Source organism: Rhinopithecus roxellana, chromosome 9 (genome assembly GCF_007565055.1).
Source record: "Rhinopithecus roxellana isolate Shanxi Qingling chromosome 9, ASM756505v1, whole genome shotgun sequence".
Lineage (NCBI taxonomy): Eukaryota > Metazoa > Chordata > Mammalia > Primates > Cercopithecidae > Rhinopithecus > Rhinopithecus roxellana.
The window spans coordinates 126138608-126154384 of NC_044557.1; the positions used below are offsets into that span (position 1 = coordinate 126138608).

Consider the following 15777-nt stretch of genomic DNA (forward strand, 5'->3'; position numbering starts at 1 on the left):
TCGGGTACTTGGGGGGTACTGACCAAGAATAATGAGAAGGGAGATGGGGGTACTGACGGGGGTACTGCCCAAGAATAATGAGAAACTCTACAACCCTAAAACTTAAATGTAGATACAAAGAATTACACTAACCCTCCATCTTTCTAGTTCTTCACTGGATGGGCTTTATGGAATTCCACATACGGCATTATTTTCAGCCAGATATTAATTTTTAATCAACATATGTTTAAAAATGGGCATGTATCTCCATAATGTATTTCTGAATTTATAAGCTGCTAATTTAAACAAATTTATTTATTAAATGTGACGCTGGGTGAAGAGAGGGGAAGGCCAAGCTCCAACTGAATAAATTCAATTATATGCTTTATAGATTACCAGGCAACCTATAGGTTATTTTATCCAAAGTCAGCTAGGACAGAGCTTGGATAGATAATAAGGACATTTAAGGAGAGAGAATGGGAACATTGGAGTACTTAAAAGTATGTAAGTATCCATTCTAGATATATTTGAAAGTTTCAAAAAAATTATCAAAGGAGTAGGAATCTAATTTACTAAAGGGTACTGTGTGCACTGTACTAGGTACACTGACTACATTATTTCACTTAATCCTCTCAAATGCCTCGTGGAATGGGTATGGTTATTTCCATTTGTGCGTGAGTAAATTAAAAACTCTAGAGCCATTGACACACACTTGGAAAGCAGAATAGAACCCAATCCCTTTGACCTTACTGTCTATTTGCCCTATCACAATTTTTCTATGGTATCTTCAAGATACAGTGCTAAATTCACTAAATTCTACTTTATTTCTGATTGATTTCCTTTTGGAAGCAGTTTTCAAACACTTTACTTTTCTCTGTTTCCAGTCTTCTTCATTATTAACTATTTGGAAGCAAATATTTAAAGAAAGTTGACATTTAAAGAAATCCTTAAGTTTTCTGAATTAAAATCATGTTCCTCCAATTACCTGTTCATCTAAATTTGTGGTTTCTTACAGAAGGGTATACTAAATACTAAAGCCTTAAAAATAAAAAGGCCAGGAAAAAACATTCTCACCTTAAATCAGCACTTTATAACTGTATCACAGCAAAAGGAATATTGTATAATTTTAGTGCATTAGCTTCAATGTCTTCCATAATGTCTTAATCATTCTACCAATGTCTGAGCTCCTTGTTAACCAGTACCATCAACCATAGGGTTATCTCCCATGGCACTAAGCACAGTCACCTACACATGGTAGGTATTAAGTGTTGGTGGAATGAATGAATGAAAGAACAGAGGGAAACCTGAAATACTCAAAATTACATTGGAGATGTTATTTTAAAAGCACCTATCAAATATTAGTTACTTTCAATTATTTGGTGACATATAACAATAGCAATGGTAGGCAGAGTAGATATATTCAAAGATATATTATTTCTATTTGGGAATATGTGCAGTAGTCCCTAACCCTTGCCTATTGCCTGATAAGATGAGGAATGAATAAATTTAGGACATCTATTTTGGAAGGGGATAAAGACAGTTAGAAAAGGAACACAGAAGGAACACAGAAAGGAACCGCAAAGAACTCTCAAAAGAGTTGACTGTTGGACTAATTTTATTCAAATATTTATTTTCATTTATTATAAAAGGTACCCTTATGAAAATTAACACTGGAAAATAAGAGAATATTACCACCTTTAATTTAGACAGCAAACAAGGCCAGAACACGGGGATAATAGCTAATAAAACATCTGATACTGATATAAAACACTGTAAAGGGAGATTAAAGGTCAAAAAAATCCAAGTTTGAAAATACAGGAATAAAGAATTCTAGAAAGGGAACAACCTATCTTAAGGTTCTGGTTCACCTAATGGCAATAATGAATTGTGGACTGTTATGACTAATCATACTGGGCGGAAGGTAGAAGATGACTAAATAATATCTATGTCCCTATGTTTCTAAAAGTGGCCATCATTATAACATGTATATAATTTTATACAAGTATCATTTTAGAGCAACAAAAGGTAGCAGTTTAGAACAAAAAAAATTCTGTCTTTTTTTAGGGAGAAAAAAAAAGTCAATAAAATTTCTAGTGTAGCCAAGAAGCAATTTTGATTTATGTGTAAAATAAAACCATAGTAACGATATAAACTGTATAAAACCTTATTGATGTTTCACAATTTTCGGAATTCTAAAGGTTAAGAAAACAATTGTCTTCGGGAAATAAAATATTAACTTCTCACATATTACCTAATCAGGTAATCATCAAGTCATAGCATAGAATTAAGAGTACTTAAAATTTACACTCTCATTGTATAATCCCACATATTACATTAAAAAAAAAAACCTAAAGTCTCAAACCCCCACATATCTCTAGGCAAATTCCCCACCTACTAACCACTGTATAAGAGACATTTCTTTTCCAAAAACACTTCAAAATTAACATTTTCATGGGCTTTTTAAATTTACAAACCAGGAACTGTAGTAAAAACTAAGACAGAAAAGGGCTCAGTTAAGCAATAATACAGTAATTTAGGAAACTTCTAAAAAAGGATTTGGTTCTACACTGTGTTCTAAAATGAAATTCAGAAAATAAAGTTTATATGCCTGACTTACTATATGTGAAAAAGTACCTTTAGCCTCTCATTAATATACAATCTGACTTTCTAATTCTAAATAAACACGTGCAAATGTTCTAAAAAAGGACTACATATCTACTAAGACAGATACTTGTAATTTTAGCAGCTAGATTTGCCTACCTGTTTTCTTGATAACAGCAGGAAGAAAATAAAACAAATTGGAATAACTAAGGGATCTTGTCCCAATCTCCACTGGCACCCAGAACATTTAATACATTGTGGCTTTACTGCAACTGGTACATTTAATAAGAATTACTCTGTGCCATAAATGAGAATAATATCTAAACAGGAATTATTCAATTCAAATCACACAGATGAGCAATTGTTAATTATTTCTTATACGCACAGCACTAAAACCTAATAAATGCTTAAGTTTAATTTTCTTTTTCTATCTAATTTAATTTGAAAAAACTGAAAATCTAAAAAAGTATAAGAGTATATTTTGGAACATTATTGCATTATTTATATTTTAGGAATCCTTTTGTACAATAGTAATGCTTCAGGTATGTTCTTAAAAATATTCTACACATTATAAAATATACAGTTCTCTCTCATGTTATCAGTACCCAAAAAGAAATTAATAGAACAATATTAATAATAATAACAAAAACCATAAAATCTCACATTCACATACGTCTGATTTAATTTTCTAAATGGCAAAGGGTAGATTTTTTCTCACTCAGAGGATAAAATGATGTTTATCAAGGAACAACAGAATTGTATTCTAAGCTTCTGCTATACGCAAAGTGCCAGCCTTGGTCCTGGTAGAAAATACAAGGAGAGCTAATAGAGGAGAAAGAGAAAAAGATATTTATGAACTTTAAGGAACTCTGAATGCCATAGAGTCATATAGAAAAGGAACCACAGGAATTTGGATGAGGAATACATTGGTTGTAGTTAAAGGAAGTATATTCTCCTTTAAAGAAAAGGAAAAATAAATGAGTTCTATACACTCGTGTAGGAGATAAAGCAGGGAGAAGAGATAATTTGTTACAGGATCAGGGATCATGTTCCTTAATTATTATGATTTACTGCACTAGGAATGTGGCTGTCAAAGTAGAACGGTAAGGAAGGGAGAACGAAGCCGTGACAGAAATCAACTTCTGCTGTAGTACTCTCACATAAATTCTGTAGTATTAAAACGGTTATAGAAAACTGACGTAGGCCGGGCGAAACAAGCTCTGTCTCAAAAACAGCTGCATTTAACCACAGATAAGAAGGCCCTTTTCTACACAGTGATAGAAATCACTTTATCTACTTGGAGGATCCAAATAAAATCTGGAGTTTAAAGTGCACACAAGAGTGTTAAATTCCCTAAAGCAACTTCAAAACTGAAGGAAAAATGAACAGTTACCATTTTAAAACACTTCCCAAGAGTAAGTAACAGTGCTGAGTAAATCTTTGCTAGTTTATAGCTTGATATGTGTAATTTAACCTTCTATGAAAGTACAAGTCTGTCCCCAAATTACCCAGAGAAACAAAATACTCACTGGGACATATAACAATATATGAGCTATCTACAAAAACAAATTAACATAAATTATATTCTGAGGGACTCGATTCCTTGCCACTATTTTTGGATTTCATTAAAATAGAGAAAAAGTGGGGGAGCATGCAAAAATTTGATCTGCAAAATTATCACTCACAGAAAAATAATCTTTTAAAAGCAAAATAGTTTATTATTTCTAAGGCGTACCATCCATCCTGATATGTGCCATAACATTTTCACTGTAGATAATTTTAAAAGAACTCATTCTTTAAATATCAGACATATAATTTTCCTAGATATATGTAATGTGTCTTTAAAAATATTTTAGGTTTTTAGTTAACATTAAAAAATTAACTCTCATTAAAAAAAAACCAACTTTATGGTATAGAGTGCATTGGTTTTCAATGTCTAATCACTGCAAAACTTTGCAATTACCAAAGCCATAACGGATTACATTTCAGTCTATCTTCAGCAAGAATACAAAGTAGATAATGAAGCTGCCAGCTGTATATTTTATATATTACCTTGCATTTATGGCAACTGTATATTAATATAGAATATTCCTCTCTGTTTTAATCTATTTTCTTTCAATATTCCACAATTAAAACTTAGCCAATACAAATAATAATAAAAGAGCAGAGCTGTATAGATGTAAAAAAATCATTAACAGCAATTTCTCAGCTTTAATGGAAAAAGTGTTGGTATCTAGCAAACAAATCTTCTTCTGCCAAATAAGAAATCAAAAACACAAATGTCTTAACAAAGATGGGTAAACAGGACACACATATTTCCAGTTTCCATTATCATACCCAGAAAAGAGCATATGCTGTAATTTTAACCACCGACAAAGCTGCAGTTTCATGTAACAAATAACTTGCAGTGTCTGACATTTAAGAGAAAAGGCTTACTTAAGATGCATGCTTCACCAGTTCTATGAATGTGTCACAACTGCCAATAACAGATATAGCAGCATTTCATTTACAGTGAAAAGATGCTAGTTAAAATAAAGCCATGTAGGTATACGTGCTTATATATATATGCCACTTTCACAAAATTTTGTTGCAAGGCAATTAAAGAGGATTGTATTTAAAATAACTTACCTTTCGCCCATCACTTGCATGGCAATTCACATTTAGAGGAGTCAGTAAAGCCATTAGTTTTTCTTCATTACCACTCCTATAAAAAGGTAGTAAGTCAATTCCTATAAAATTACAAAGCTTCTTATGAATATTTATGCATAATTTTTTCACATGAGAGTAAAATATGGGTTTGCTTTGATTTCTTTTACATGAATCACAAGAACTCTCTTTTACAATATCCAGTTCAATTACTATATTTCTAATTAATACCTGTTAATTACTCTATAGTGGTATATCTTAAATAATGTAGTTTTCTACATTTTTGCTTTATTTATCTACATAAAGTCATCTTCTTAATTACAAATAAACTTTATTCTGATAAATGGACTAAAACATTGGAGTTAAAAAATACATACAAAATGCTGTAAAGAGCTAATCAATTAAATTATAAACGACCAAGAACAACAAAAAAATAGATGAGGATTTTAACATTTACTTTTTGCTCTTCATTCAAGCTTTACTAGGAAAATCTTCAGAAGAAAATGAAGATATAGGTATTTAAATACTCCAAGAATATCATTGGAAAAGCTGGGCAACTAGGTTTGCAGGTACCTTAAGAAATGTTCCAAATAAAATTAATCTTATAATCATCACCATATGAAAAGATTTTATTATATATACTAATCATGTAAAATAAAGTATATAAAGATTTAGTATCTGCATAATTGCATAAAATCCAAGCAAGACAATAACGTTATTATTTTTTATAGTCCTCCACCTGCCCTCCTCCTTCTCTTCCTTAATGCATTATACACACTTAAAATGAATGGAATCACTTACCTAGCAGCTTCTAGGAGTTCGTCTTTCTTGTATTCACCTAGATGATTGCAAAAGATCATGCTGTTAGCATTTGGCAGAAGACAGATTAAGAAATGCAGTAGGCAGCAAACAGAGAATTAAATAGAGAAGAGCAGAAAAAGAGAGTCCACACCCCGCTGGGTGATGGAGCCGTGACGTTAGCCAGCTTGTGAAGGCAGCATCACCAGTGCCTTGGAGACGGGCAGCAAATTGACGCAGCTTCTTGTCCAATCCTCAGATGAAATAGCTTTCTTCAGACAACCAATGAATGCTAAATCTCGTGTCCAGAAACACATTCCCTCTGATAACAGCATGCCAGCTGAAGACAATGTCCCCTCCCCCCTTTTCTATTCAGGCTGTCACAGGATACTTGTGAAGCATAATACATTCTGAGACAAAAGCAAAAGAATGTGGCTCTTTAAAGGTACAAATTACTAGTCTTCTCAAAACTGAAGTTTTATTGGTAATGACACGGAAAGTTAAAAAAAAACATTAATTACTATTGTTGAGCTTTATAGCAGTAGAAAATGCAAATATCAGAACCATGTAGCCTTTGACTCGATAGCGAAGGTCTGTAGACTAGAAATACGTGAACTACGTACCAAATGTCATGAACCTCTTGGAGGCAGCGCTCCAAAAACCAAAACAGTAAATACATTTTGAAATGACAATATTATTCTAACATGCTGTAATCTTAACACTTCATATAAATTCAATACCAATTTGAACACATAATAAATCTTAAAAATATTTTTTAAAAGGAGGGTGGGGTCTTTGAGAATGAGCAGATATCTAACTACTGCGACATGGGTAATTTTTCCCCATTCTATTTTATCACAATGGATTTTAAAAATATATCAAATGATGAAAATAGAAATATAATTAAAAACCATCCATAATAAATTTCTTAGGGTATTCAAGATCTAACAAACAAATTTTTTTTGCAAGCTCAATTGAAGGACAAAGAATGTTAATAATACAGCGTTTGTTCCTTCAATAAATAAAAAGAACAGCCAGGACTATGATTCAGCTATAATACACTTACTTAGTTTGCTACATCACTAAAGAAGTAATTATAAAAAGATCTTAACAAATAATTATATGAAAGCAAATACTAAGTGCACATAGAATAAAACATTAGACTAAATGAAAATGTTATTCTATTACGAAATAAGATTAAGTAACTTTTAAAAAATCTTATGTGTAAGTACGGACTTCGCATTTTGTTTGTTTTGCTAAAGAATGCAGAATATTGATGCAAATATTACAAAGACACCTCAAGGCTACCAAGTACCTACTTAAATGCTATAACCCATTATTAGCAAATATTCTTTAGCTTTAACTTTGTCTTGCCTTCTGGATTAAGATTAGGTTAAAATCTGGAAACTGTAACTAAGTATTTTCAAAGTAAAAAGTTGTTAAATACCTATTTTCTCTTAAAGGAACTTTGTATATCAATAAAGTTATAAGTTTAAGAATATAAGCTAGAATATATGATTTCATGGTCATAGAGTTGGTCTTTCTAATTTCCCATAAATTGTATTTCAGATTTTTTAGCCAACTGACAAAGTAAAGGTCATTTCATTATATCCTCCATCCAATTAAGTTCCTGCCTTCCCAAAGCTCAAGACCTACCTTTGTTAAACATTTTAGGTAGCAATATGGAAGTTAGAGAGTCAACTTAAAAAACTCCTTGTGAGGAAAATGGCATAACCCATGCCCCCAGATGTCTACAGAACCAGGATCAAAGTAAATCAAATTACACAATGTATCTATAAAATGTATTAATTTTGTCGAGCTGCATTTGTTCAGCAGGCCTGTATGCCAGGTTTTAAAGTGAAAGCCACTATCATCTCTGACCTCAGGGAATATTATTCTATTAAAGGAGACAGATAAATAAATAAATGATTACAGTAGAGTATAAAGAAATCTTATGAAATGCTAGAGAGCTTACTAGCCAGTCTAAATGGGATTAATGATTGGAAGGGTAGTTGCAGGTCAAGGAAGTCTTCCTGGAAGAGGGGAAACTTGAGCAGTTTTGAAGGAAGGACAGGTAATCCTCAGGTGAAGCAGGGTCAGGGAGAAGGAAGCTACCACAGTGAAAGAAAGGAGAAGGGGAATGGTTGTAAGTAGCTCTGTGTACCTGAAGCAAAGGACACTCGCAGGCGAGTGGGTATGGACGAGACAGAGAAGAAATGGAAACATCATGAATGTCTCTCTAAGCTAAGAAGTTTGAACTTTACTTTGAAAGTAATGAGAAAATACTGCAATATTTTAACAAGGGGAGTGCAAAGTATACTTAAAAATCTGCAAGTTTTGTGATTACATAAAATACTTCCATACTGTGCTTCACTAAACTTTTGTTGGAGAGGAAGGTGGGCAAAAATAAAAAAAAAAAAAAAAGAAAGAAAGAAAAGAAGAGAAAAGAAAAAAAAAAACAAGTAAATTCGGACAGTCTACATTTTAAAGTATATATACTTTATATGCTGACATACAGTAAAAACACATTAAAACTGTGAACTTAAAAGTAGCTACTATTGAAATTTAAGTCATAGTGAAACATGACTCCAATAAGTGAGGTAATAAAACTGCAAAGTATTTGGGAACCTCAAAGTTCAAATCAGTCTCCCTACATAAACTTCTCATCAAGCAGAGTTTATTGACGTTTTCACCAAAAGGCACATTTTTGCAAAAATGTTATTCCTTCCTGGATAAGCTGATAATAAACCAAAGCTTTCAAAAGGAAATACATAAGTGCATGCAACAGAGTCAGACACGGGTATTACAAATGACTTTCTACTCTTCCTGCTAGAGATCCTAGTACTTTAATCAGCTTTTCTGCAATACATTCTAGCATCCACTATCTGGTGCCCAAGGACCACAATCCATAAACAGCTGAAGCTATTTTTCAAATGCTAGCTCGCAGGAACAGCTAACATAATGAATTTAGAGCCCCTCACACTCTCTGATAACAAATCTGAGCTACTTACTTAACAGCCAAAGCACCAGTTCTGTTTCATTTTAGCTGAGAATCTGAAAATATTCTGGCTGAGACTATGGTGCTCTATGGAGCATTTATATTCTTTAATAACATCCAGATAAAGACTAGCAATAGATCAGCCAGAAAGGAAACTAGGCAATTATAGTCAAGATAATAGCAGCCAGGAATGAAGAAAACAGATGGTTTAAAACATTTTTTATTAGAATAAAAGTAAATGGAATTTTTAAAAGTAAGCCAAAAAGTTTACTTTCCAAAGTCTGAATTGTTTTTACTGGTAAAATAAGTAATGATATGAAAGAAGCAAAGATACACACACACAGAAATATGAGACTGATGTGTTAGAGAGCTATGTTATTAAAATGAAGCTGAAAAATAAACTCCTCTTTTTATTTCTCTGGAGTAGTTAGAAATAGCTTCTCTTTCACTTAGTGTAAAGGCAAAATTACTTTTTGAGTAAAAATGAAGAAAACTTAATAAGAAGAAGTCATGATTACTGACTTATCTCAATTTTAACATTTTAAATGCTTCTGCCCCGTCAGAAACTGACAGGATGAAGGTAGACTTAGTTATGTAAAAATAAGTCATTTGGTTTTGTTGAGATGGAATAGCATGGAAAGATTATGAACATGGAACCACAAATCCTTAAAGCCGTGAGAAACTAAAAAAGAATTCTGGGCCAGGTACGGTGGCTCATGCGTGTAATCCCAACACATTGGGAGGCCAAGGTGGGTGGATCACCTGAGGTCAGGAGTTCGAGACCAGCCTGGCCAACATGGTGGTCAGGGTTTAGAAACCCCATCTCTACTAAAAAAACAAAAAATTAGCTGGGTATGGTGGTGGATGCCTGTAAATCCAGCTACTCAGGAGGCTGAGGCAGGAGAATCTCTTGAACCCAAAATGCAGAGGTTGCAGTGAGCTGAGATTGCGCCATTGCACTCCAGCCTGGGCAACAAGAGCGAAACTCTGTCTCAAAAAAAAAAAAAAATTCTGACTTTTCTCTTTCAACCATTATGCATGGTATTCAAACCTATCAGTAACGCTTTGCATTATATAAAAGTAGAAGAATGTCATTTGAAAGTCACCCTTTCTCCGTGTCACCTCACCCCCAATTTCAGAACCACTCTCCTAAGGGATCATCTGAAACTGGTGCCCAGGCAGTTAAACAGATTGTCTTAGGTTTCACTAAGTATTATCCATTACCTGTCAGGCCCTGCACTAGGCTCAAATGTGAGCACAAACTAACAAATCTGAGCTCTGGAAAAAGCCATGTAAGCAAAAGGAGAGAGTAACAAATAGTAATAACAATCAAACAACTTAAAAAACAATGACAATTATCAGTTTTAAATAGGTTAAACACATCAACAAGCCAAAAATTTCCATCAAAACTACTTTAAAGCATTTGAATTTACAGATGAGCTTGCAAGCAAAGGCTATTGGGCCAAGGGAATTTCAAGAATAAAGAAAATTCACTGGGGTCTATTCCAACGATCAATCCATTTTGCATTTCCCATAGCAAACCTTAATTCCTGAACTTATCAGGCATCACAAGGGAAGCAGTATGTAAAGACATCAGTCAAGAATCTCAGTTATCAGGTTCATGTGAGGACTCCTATGTTACAGAGTGCTAAGTAGTACCATGAATTGATAACTCTGATATAGATGTTTTCTCACCAAGGTACCAGCAAATTAACAGATGAATTGATTCCTGTAGCTAAATTGACAACCTATATGAAGAATAAAATATTAATTTAGGTGACATATTCCATCATGTTTTCAGTAGTAGATTTGAAAATTAAAAACCAGCTATGTGGCTGTGGAAGGAACTGAGGTAAAGCACCAGGAAGTAATCTAATCTCAAGAATTAGAGTTAGGTCTCCCTCTCCAAGCAATATTCAGACAGACTGATATTCTGCTATATATAAACATGGGCCCCAGACACAACTGCATTATTTAGCTCCAGGATCTTTCAAAAATATATTCAGAACAACTGGGGGTAAATTACAAAGTTATCACAGCTCTCAATGCCTTCTTCGTACTTTTTAATTCTATCAAATCTTTCTACTCATTATGATACTGCCTTCAAAGTCCATACCACCAATTAAGTCTACAATCACGGCCAATCTAAACACTGAAAATCCATTCTAAACACAGTTGTTTGCGGTTCTTAAATTCTAAGTTTGCACAGAGTATTTCCCTGGCAGAGACCCTTTCCCTGTCTCCTAGAACCTTGACCTACCTTTTAAACTAGCTAACATCAACTCCGCGTACTACCACCATAATCTCTTTATTGTCCGATATTTTAGCCACTCCCCTTGTCACTTACATTTAAATACATTAAAATTATATAAAAATAAAAATTCTGTTCATCAGTCACAGTAGCCACATTTCAGGTATTCGGTAGGCACATATTTCACATTCGGTAGGTAACTAGCTAGTACCTCCATACTGAACACTGCAGAGAGACCATTCGCCAGAAGAGCTGAAACTTTTATTGGACCACGAAACTCTGCACTGTTTTTAATGAGCTTATAAGAAGTTATCTTTTACCCTAATAACCATTTTCCATATTCTTTACTCTTAAAATTATCACTCCCAAAACATAAGCTTTTTTTTTTTTTCTTACTGAACACCAAAAAACGACTTCATTACCACGAAATGTGAAAAAAAAAAAAAAAAATGCCAGACTGAATAACAGATCTAGAACGAGTTCTAGCTCTGCCACGGGTTTATTTGTGTGGTCTTGGGTAAATCACTTCATGCTTCAGGGAGCCTTCATTTTATTGTCATCTGGAAAATGAACAGGTTAAATGATTTCTAAAGTTTCCACTCTTAAATTTCCATCCTGTATTTGATTCTCAGTATTAGTAAGAAGTTTTTCAAAGATGATTTTAATGTTGCTTTAAACAGACTTAAAACAAAACAAAACAAAGTTATTTGAGAAAAAACACTCTACTAAACTGTTATAAAAAGTAGCACCTGAAAATTGTAGAGTAAGCAGTTAAATGATTCTACCCAACCTGTACTATCTACTTGGTTAACAATTCTAAACTTTTGGTAATGCTTTAACTAGAAGGTAATTAAAAACCAGCTCTTTCAAAAGAAAGTTACTTTTTCAATAATTCTAATCTTTATAGACTTGTTACAACATTTTTAAAAAGAAAAAAAGCTCACCAAAGCATGGAACTAGAGATAAACTAAGAAGTTATTATTTGAGAAGCTTTCCAATTCTTTAGGAAAATGGAAATGAACCCCCCAACCCCTGCATAGCAGCTGTGAAAAAAAATTCCAGGCTGGGTGCAGTGGTTCATGCCTGTAATCCCAGCACTTTGGAGGCCAAGAAGGGTGGATCACGAGGTCAGGAGTTCAAGACCAGCCTGGCCAAGATGGTTGGTAAAACCTTATCTCTACTAAAAATACAAAAAAATTAGCTGGGCATGGTGGCACGCCCCTGTAATCCCAGTTATTCGGAAGGTTGAGACAGAGAATTTCTTAAACCCGGGAGGTGGAGGTTGCAGTGAGTTGAGATCGCACCACTGCGCTCCAGCGTGGGCAACAGAGCGAGACTCCTGCTCAAAAAAAATCCAAAAGGTAAAAGTCCGCAAATACAACTCTATTATCCTGTCATAAATTATGACATATTATCCTACGTCATAAATTATGTCATAAAATTTATATTATTTTTACGTCATAAAAATGGTAATATATTAAATGTCAACACAAAAACCTCAACCAATGCCTTAAAACATTTTAAAAACACAATATAACACTCACATAATAAAAGCTTTGTAAAAGCTTTATGCAGGAGGCAGTAATATGACCTCTCTTAGTCCAAGTAACATCTAAGATACACATCCCATTTCCTGATACTTAGCAGGGTTTCCAATCATTTGTACTTGTTTCTGATGTGGTATCAATCGTAGCCATCAATATGTGTGTCAATAAATACACACAGGCCCCAAAAAAGATGGTATTATCAGATAAATACATTCTTTAAATTGGATATTAAAAGTCAAAAGAGGTGTTCCTCTAGAAGCTGTTAACCAGTGAGACTTTCTGCAAAGTGTGCCGGTACTTTAAAAGAAAAAAACCTTTATGACCACAGTACACATGAAAGAAGTTTTTGATATATTAAAAAGAAGGCAAAAAAGGAGGAAAGGAAGATGGAAGGAGAGAGGGAACTCTCTCTAAGCAAGGCAGGTTATGACGCTAGGTATTCAGTCTGGGAGCTCAGGACATCCACTATTACTTAAGTCATCAACTGTCTTTGTTAATGGCAGCTAGGGGCTGCGGGAAGTAGGATATTAGTTTGGTTTTTGTGTGTGGGTTTTTTTTTTTTCCTATCACACAGTGTCTGCTCCATAAAAAGTGATTTGGAAAAGTAAATTCTCTATTTGATCCAAAACAATTTGGCAGTAGTTTTTACATTTTGTTCTGTATCAGTGGTCCTTTCTCTATAGCCATCAATTCATACTCCCTTATTTGCAAATCTGAAACCCAAAAAGCTCTAAAAACTCAGATGGGCAGCAAAACTTGACCCATTCAGGGTACACAGCTACACAGCACAGCTGTCATATATTTCACTGCAAAAATATTACTGTTACAGAGTACAGCCCCAGTCTCCAAGGGGGATGTTTTGTAATATATGGTAGATATACAGTAGCACCCCTTATTCACAGGGGATACATTCCAAGGTCCCTCGTTATGTTAAGTGGATGCCTAAAACTGAGGACAGTACCTAGCCTATATGTTTTTTCCGATAATACATACCCATTATAAAGTTTAATTTACAAACTAGGCATAGTAAGAGATTAAGAATATCTCTAATAAAAACAGGACAATTGTAACAATACGCCAATAGCACTACTCTTGTGCTTCTGGGTCAGTATGAGGTAAAATAAGGATTATTTGCACACAAGCGCTGCAATAGCGGGATGCTGATCTGATCACTGAGTGGCTACTAAATGCCGAACGGGCAGGGAGTGTAGACAGCATGGATCCATGGACAAAGGGAGGGTTCATGCCCTGGGCAGAATAGAGCAGGTCTGTGTGAGATTTCGTCACTATCCTCAGAGCAGCACGCCATTTAAAACGTATAAACGGTTTATTTCTGGAATTTTCCACTTAATATTTTGAGAGGCAGTTGACCACAGGTCACTGAAATCTTGAAAAGTGAAACTGCAGATAAGGGGTGACCACTACTAAATTGTGTCTTTTCTTATTTTTTTTTTTTGAAGTATAATTTACACACAGTTAAATTCACCTTCTGAGATGGTTCTGTGAGTTTTGAAAAACTTATACAGCTGTGTGACCACTACACTTCAAGACAGGAAACATTTCTATCACACCAGAAAGTTTTGTCAGGGCCCTCTGAAATCAATCGCCTACTCCAATCCCCCTCCCATGGTAACCACAGATATGATTTCTGTCAGTACAGTTTCATTTTACGGAATGTCATGTAAATGGAATCATAAAATATGTACTTTTGATTCTACCATCTTTTACTTAGTATAAATGCTTTTCTGTTCGTCCATGTTGTTGGACATGTCAGTACTTTGATCCTTCTTATTGCTAAGTTATATTCCATGATACGGATGTATCTCAATTTGTTTATCCGATTACCAGCTGCCAGACATTTGGGTTGTTTCCAAATGTCTTTGGGTGATTATGAATAAAGCTACTGGAAACATTCACAGAGAGTATTCTGTATGGACAAATAACTTCCTTTTTCTTGGGTAAATATCCAGCAGTGGGGTTGCTGGGTTATATCGTAAGCATATGTTTAACTTTATTAAGAAATAACCAAATCATGTCTTTTTTGTAATCTGAAAAATTCTCATGTCACCTATAGAAAAGAATAAGAAAAAAAGAAAAAGTTAACTACTGAGAACTACAATGATACTGCCACAATTTCACCACTGCAGATACCAACCTTACCTCATATAGGGGCAATTCATCTGACCTGAACTAATTTGCAGATTTTTTAATTCTTTGCTTCTCATTTGTTATATTATCTGCATTTAAAAAAACAACAGTATTTTCTATCTTAGGTTCAGGGTAATAGGCATTCATACATATTTAGAAATGATGGTAAACATTTCTTATGGAAAATTCTCCAATAAAGTTCTGGATAACACATAAACTAAAACCTAACCCTGGAAAAACTATTACCATCAGTGTCTTACATCATAGCAAGGCTATGTATCCATGAAGTCTGATGTTTATCACAGGTTAATCTAAGCAGCTTTCTAAAAAGCAAGAGGAACAAGAAAGTTCTGAGTTCTCACCTACTAAAAGCTAACACCACCAACTGAAAATTATATATATCTAAAATCTACCCTCTAAGAAGTGGTAACTAGGCAGACACGTTTATACCAGCACACCCAAAAGAGGAGGAATGACTCAAATTTCATTAATATAACATTGTTTTAGGTAGAAATGCTGATACCCTATTTTACTAGGTATTTAAAATAAGAAGGAACTACACAATAAAGCTGACATTAGGGATGGGATTAAACATATTCAGATAAGAAAATTAATATAAACAGTTGATATGTGGCTTCATGTCCTCTATATAAGGCAAATGTTTCCCAATAAGATAATTTTAAGATGATCTAAAATTGAACATCTCCACCTTCCACTTCTCCTGCTACTTCAAATAAAAATATTCTCCTGACTTACATTTAGACAGACTTGAAACAACTTCCTAATGCAAAATACCACAAACTACCTTT

The 15777-nt window shown here is 34.0% G+C and overlaps 1 protein-coding gene across 1 annotated transcript in view; it reads right to left on the reverse strand.

Annotated features, from left to right (window-relative positions):
- TNKS (tankyrase) overlaps positions 1-15777 on the reverse strand; it is a 222642-nt gene that overhangs the window by 100508 nt on the left and 106357 nt on the right. Inside the window, exons 4-5 of the mRNA XM_010353450.2 lie at positions 6028-6064; positions 5209-5284 (exon numbers count right to left, since the gene is read on the reverse strand). Of these exons, the coding sequence (XP_010351752.1) occupies positions 5209-5284; positions 6028-6064 (113 nt within the window). The remainder of the gene's footprint in view (positions 1-5208; positions 5285-6027; positions 6065-15777) is intronic.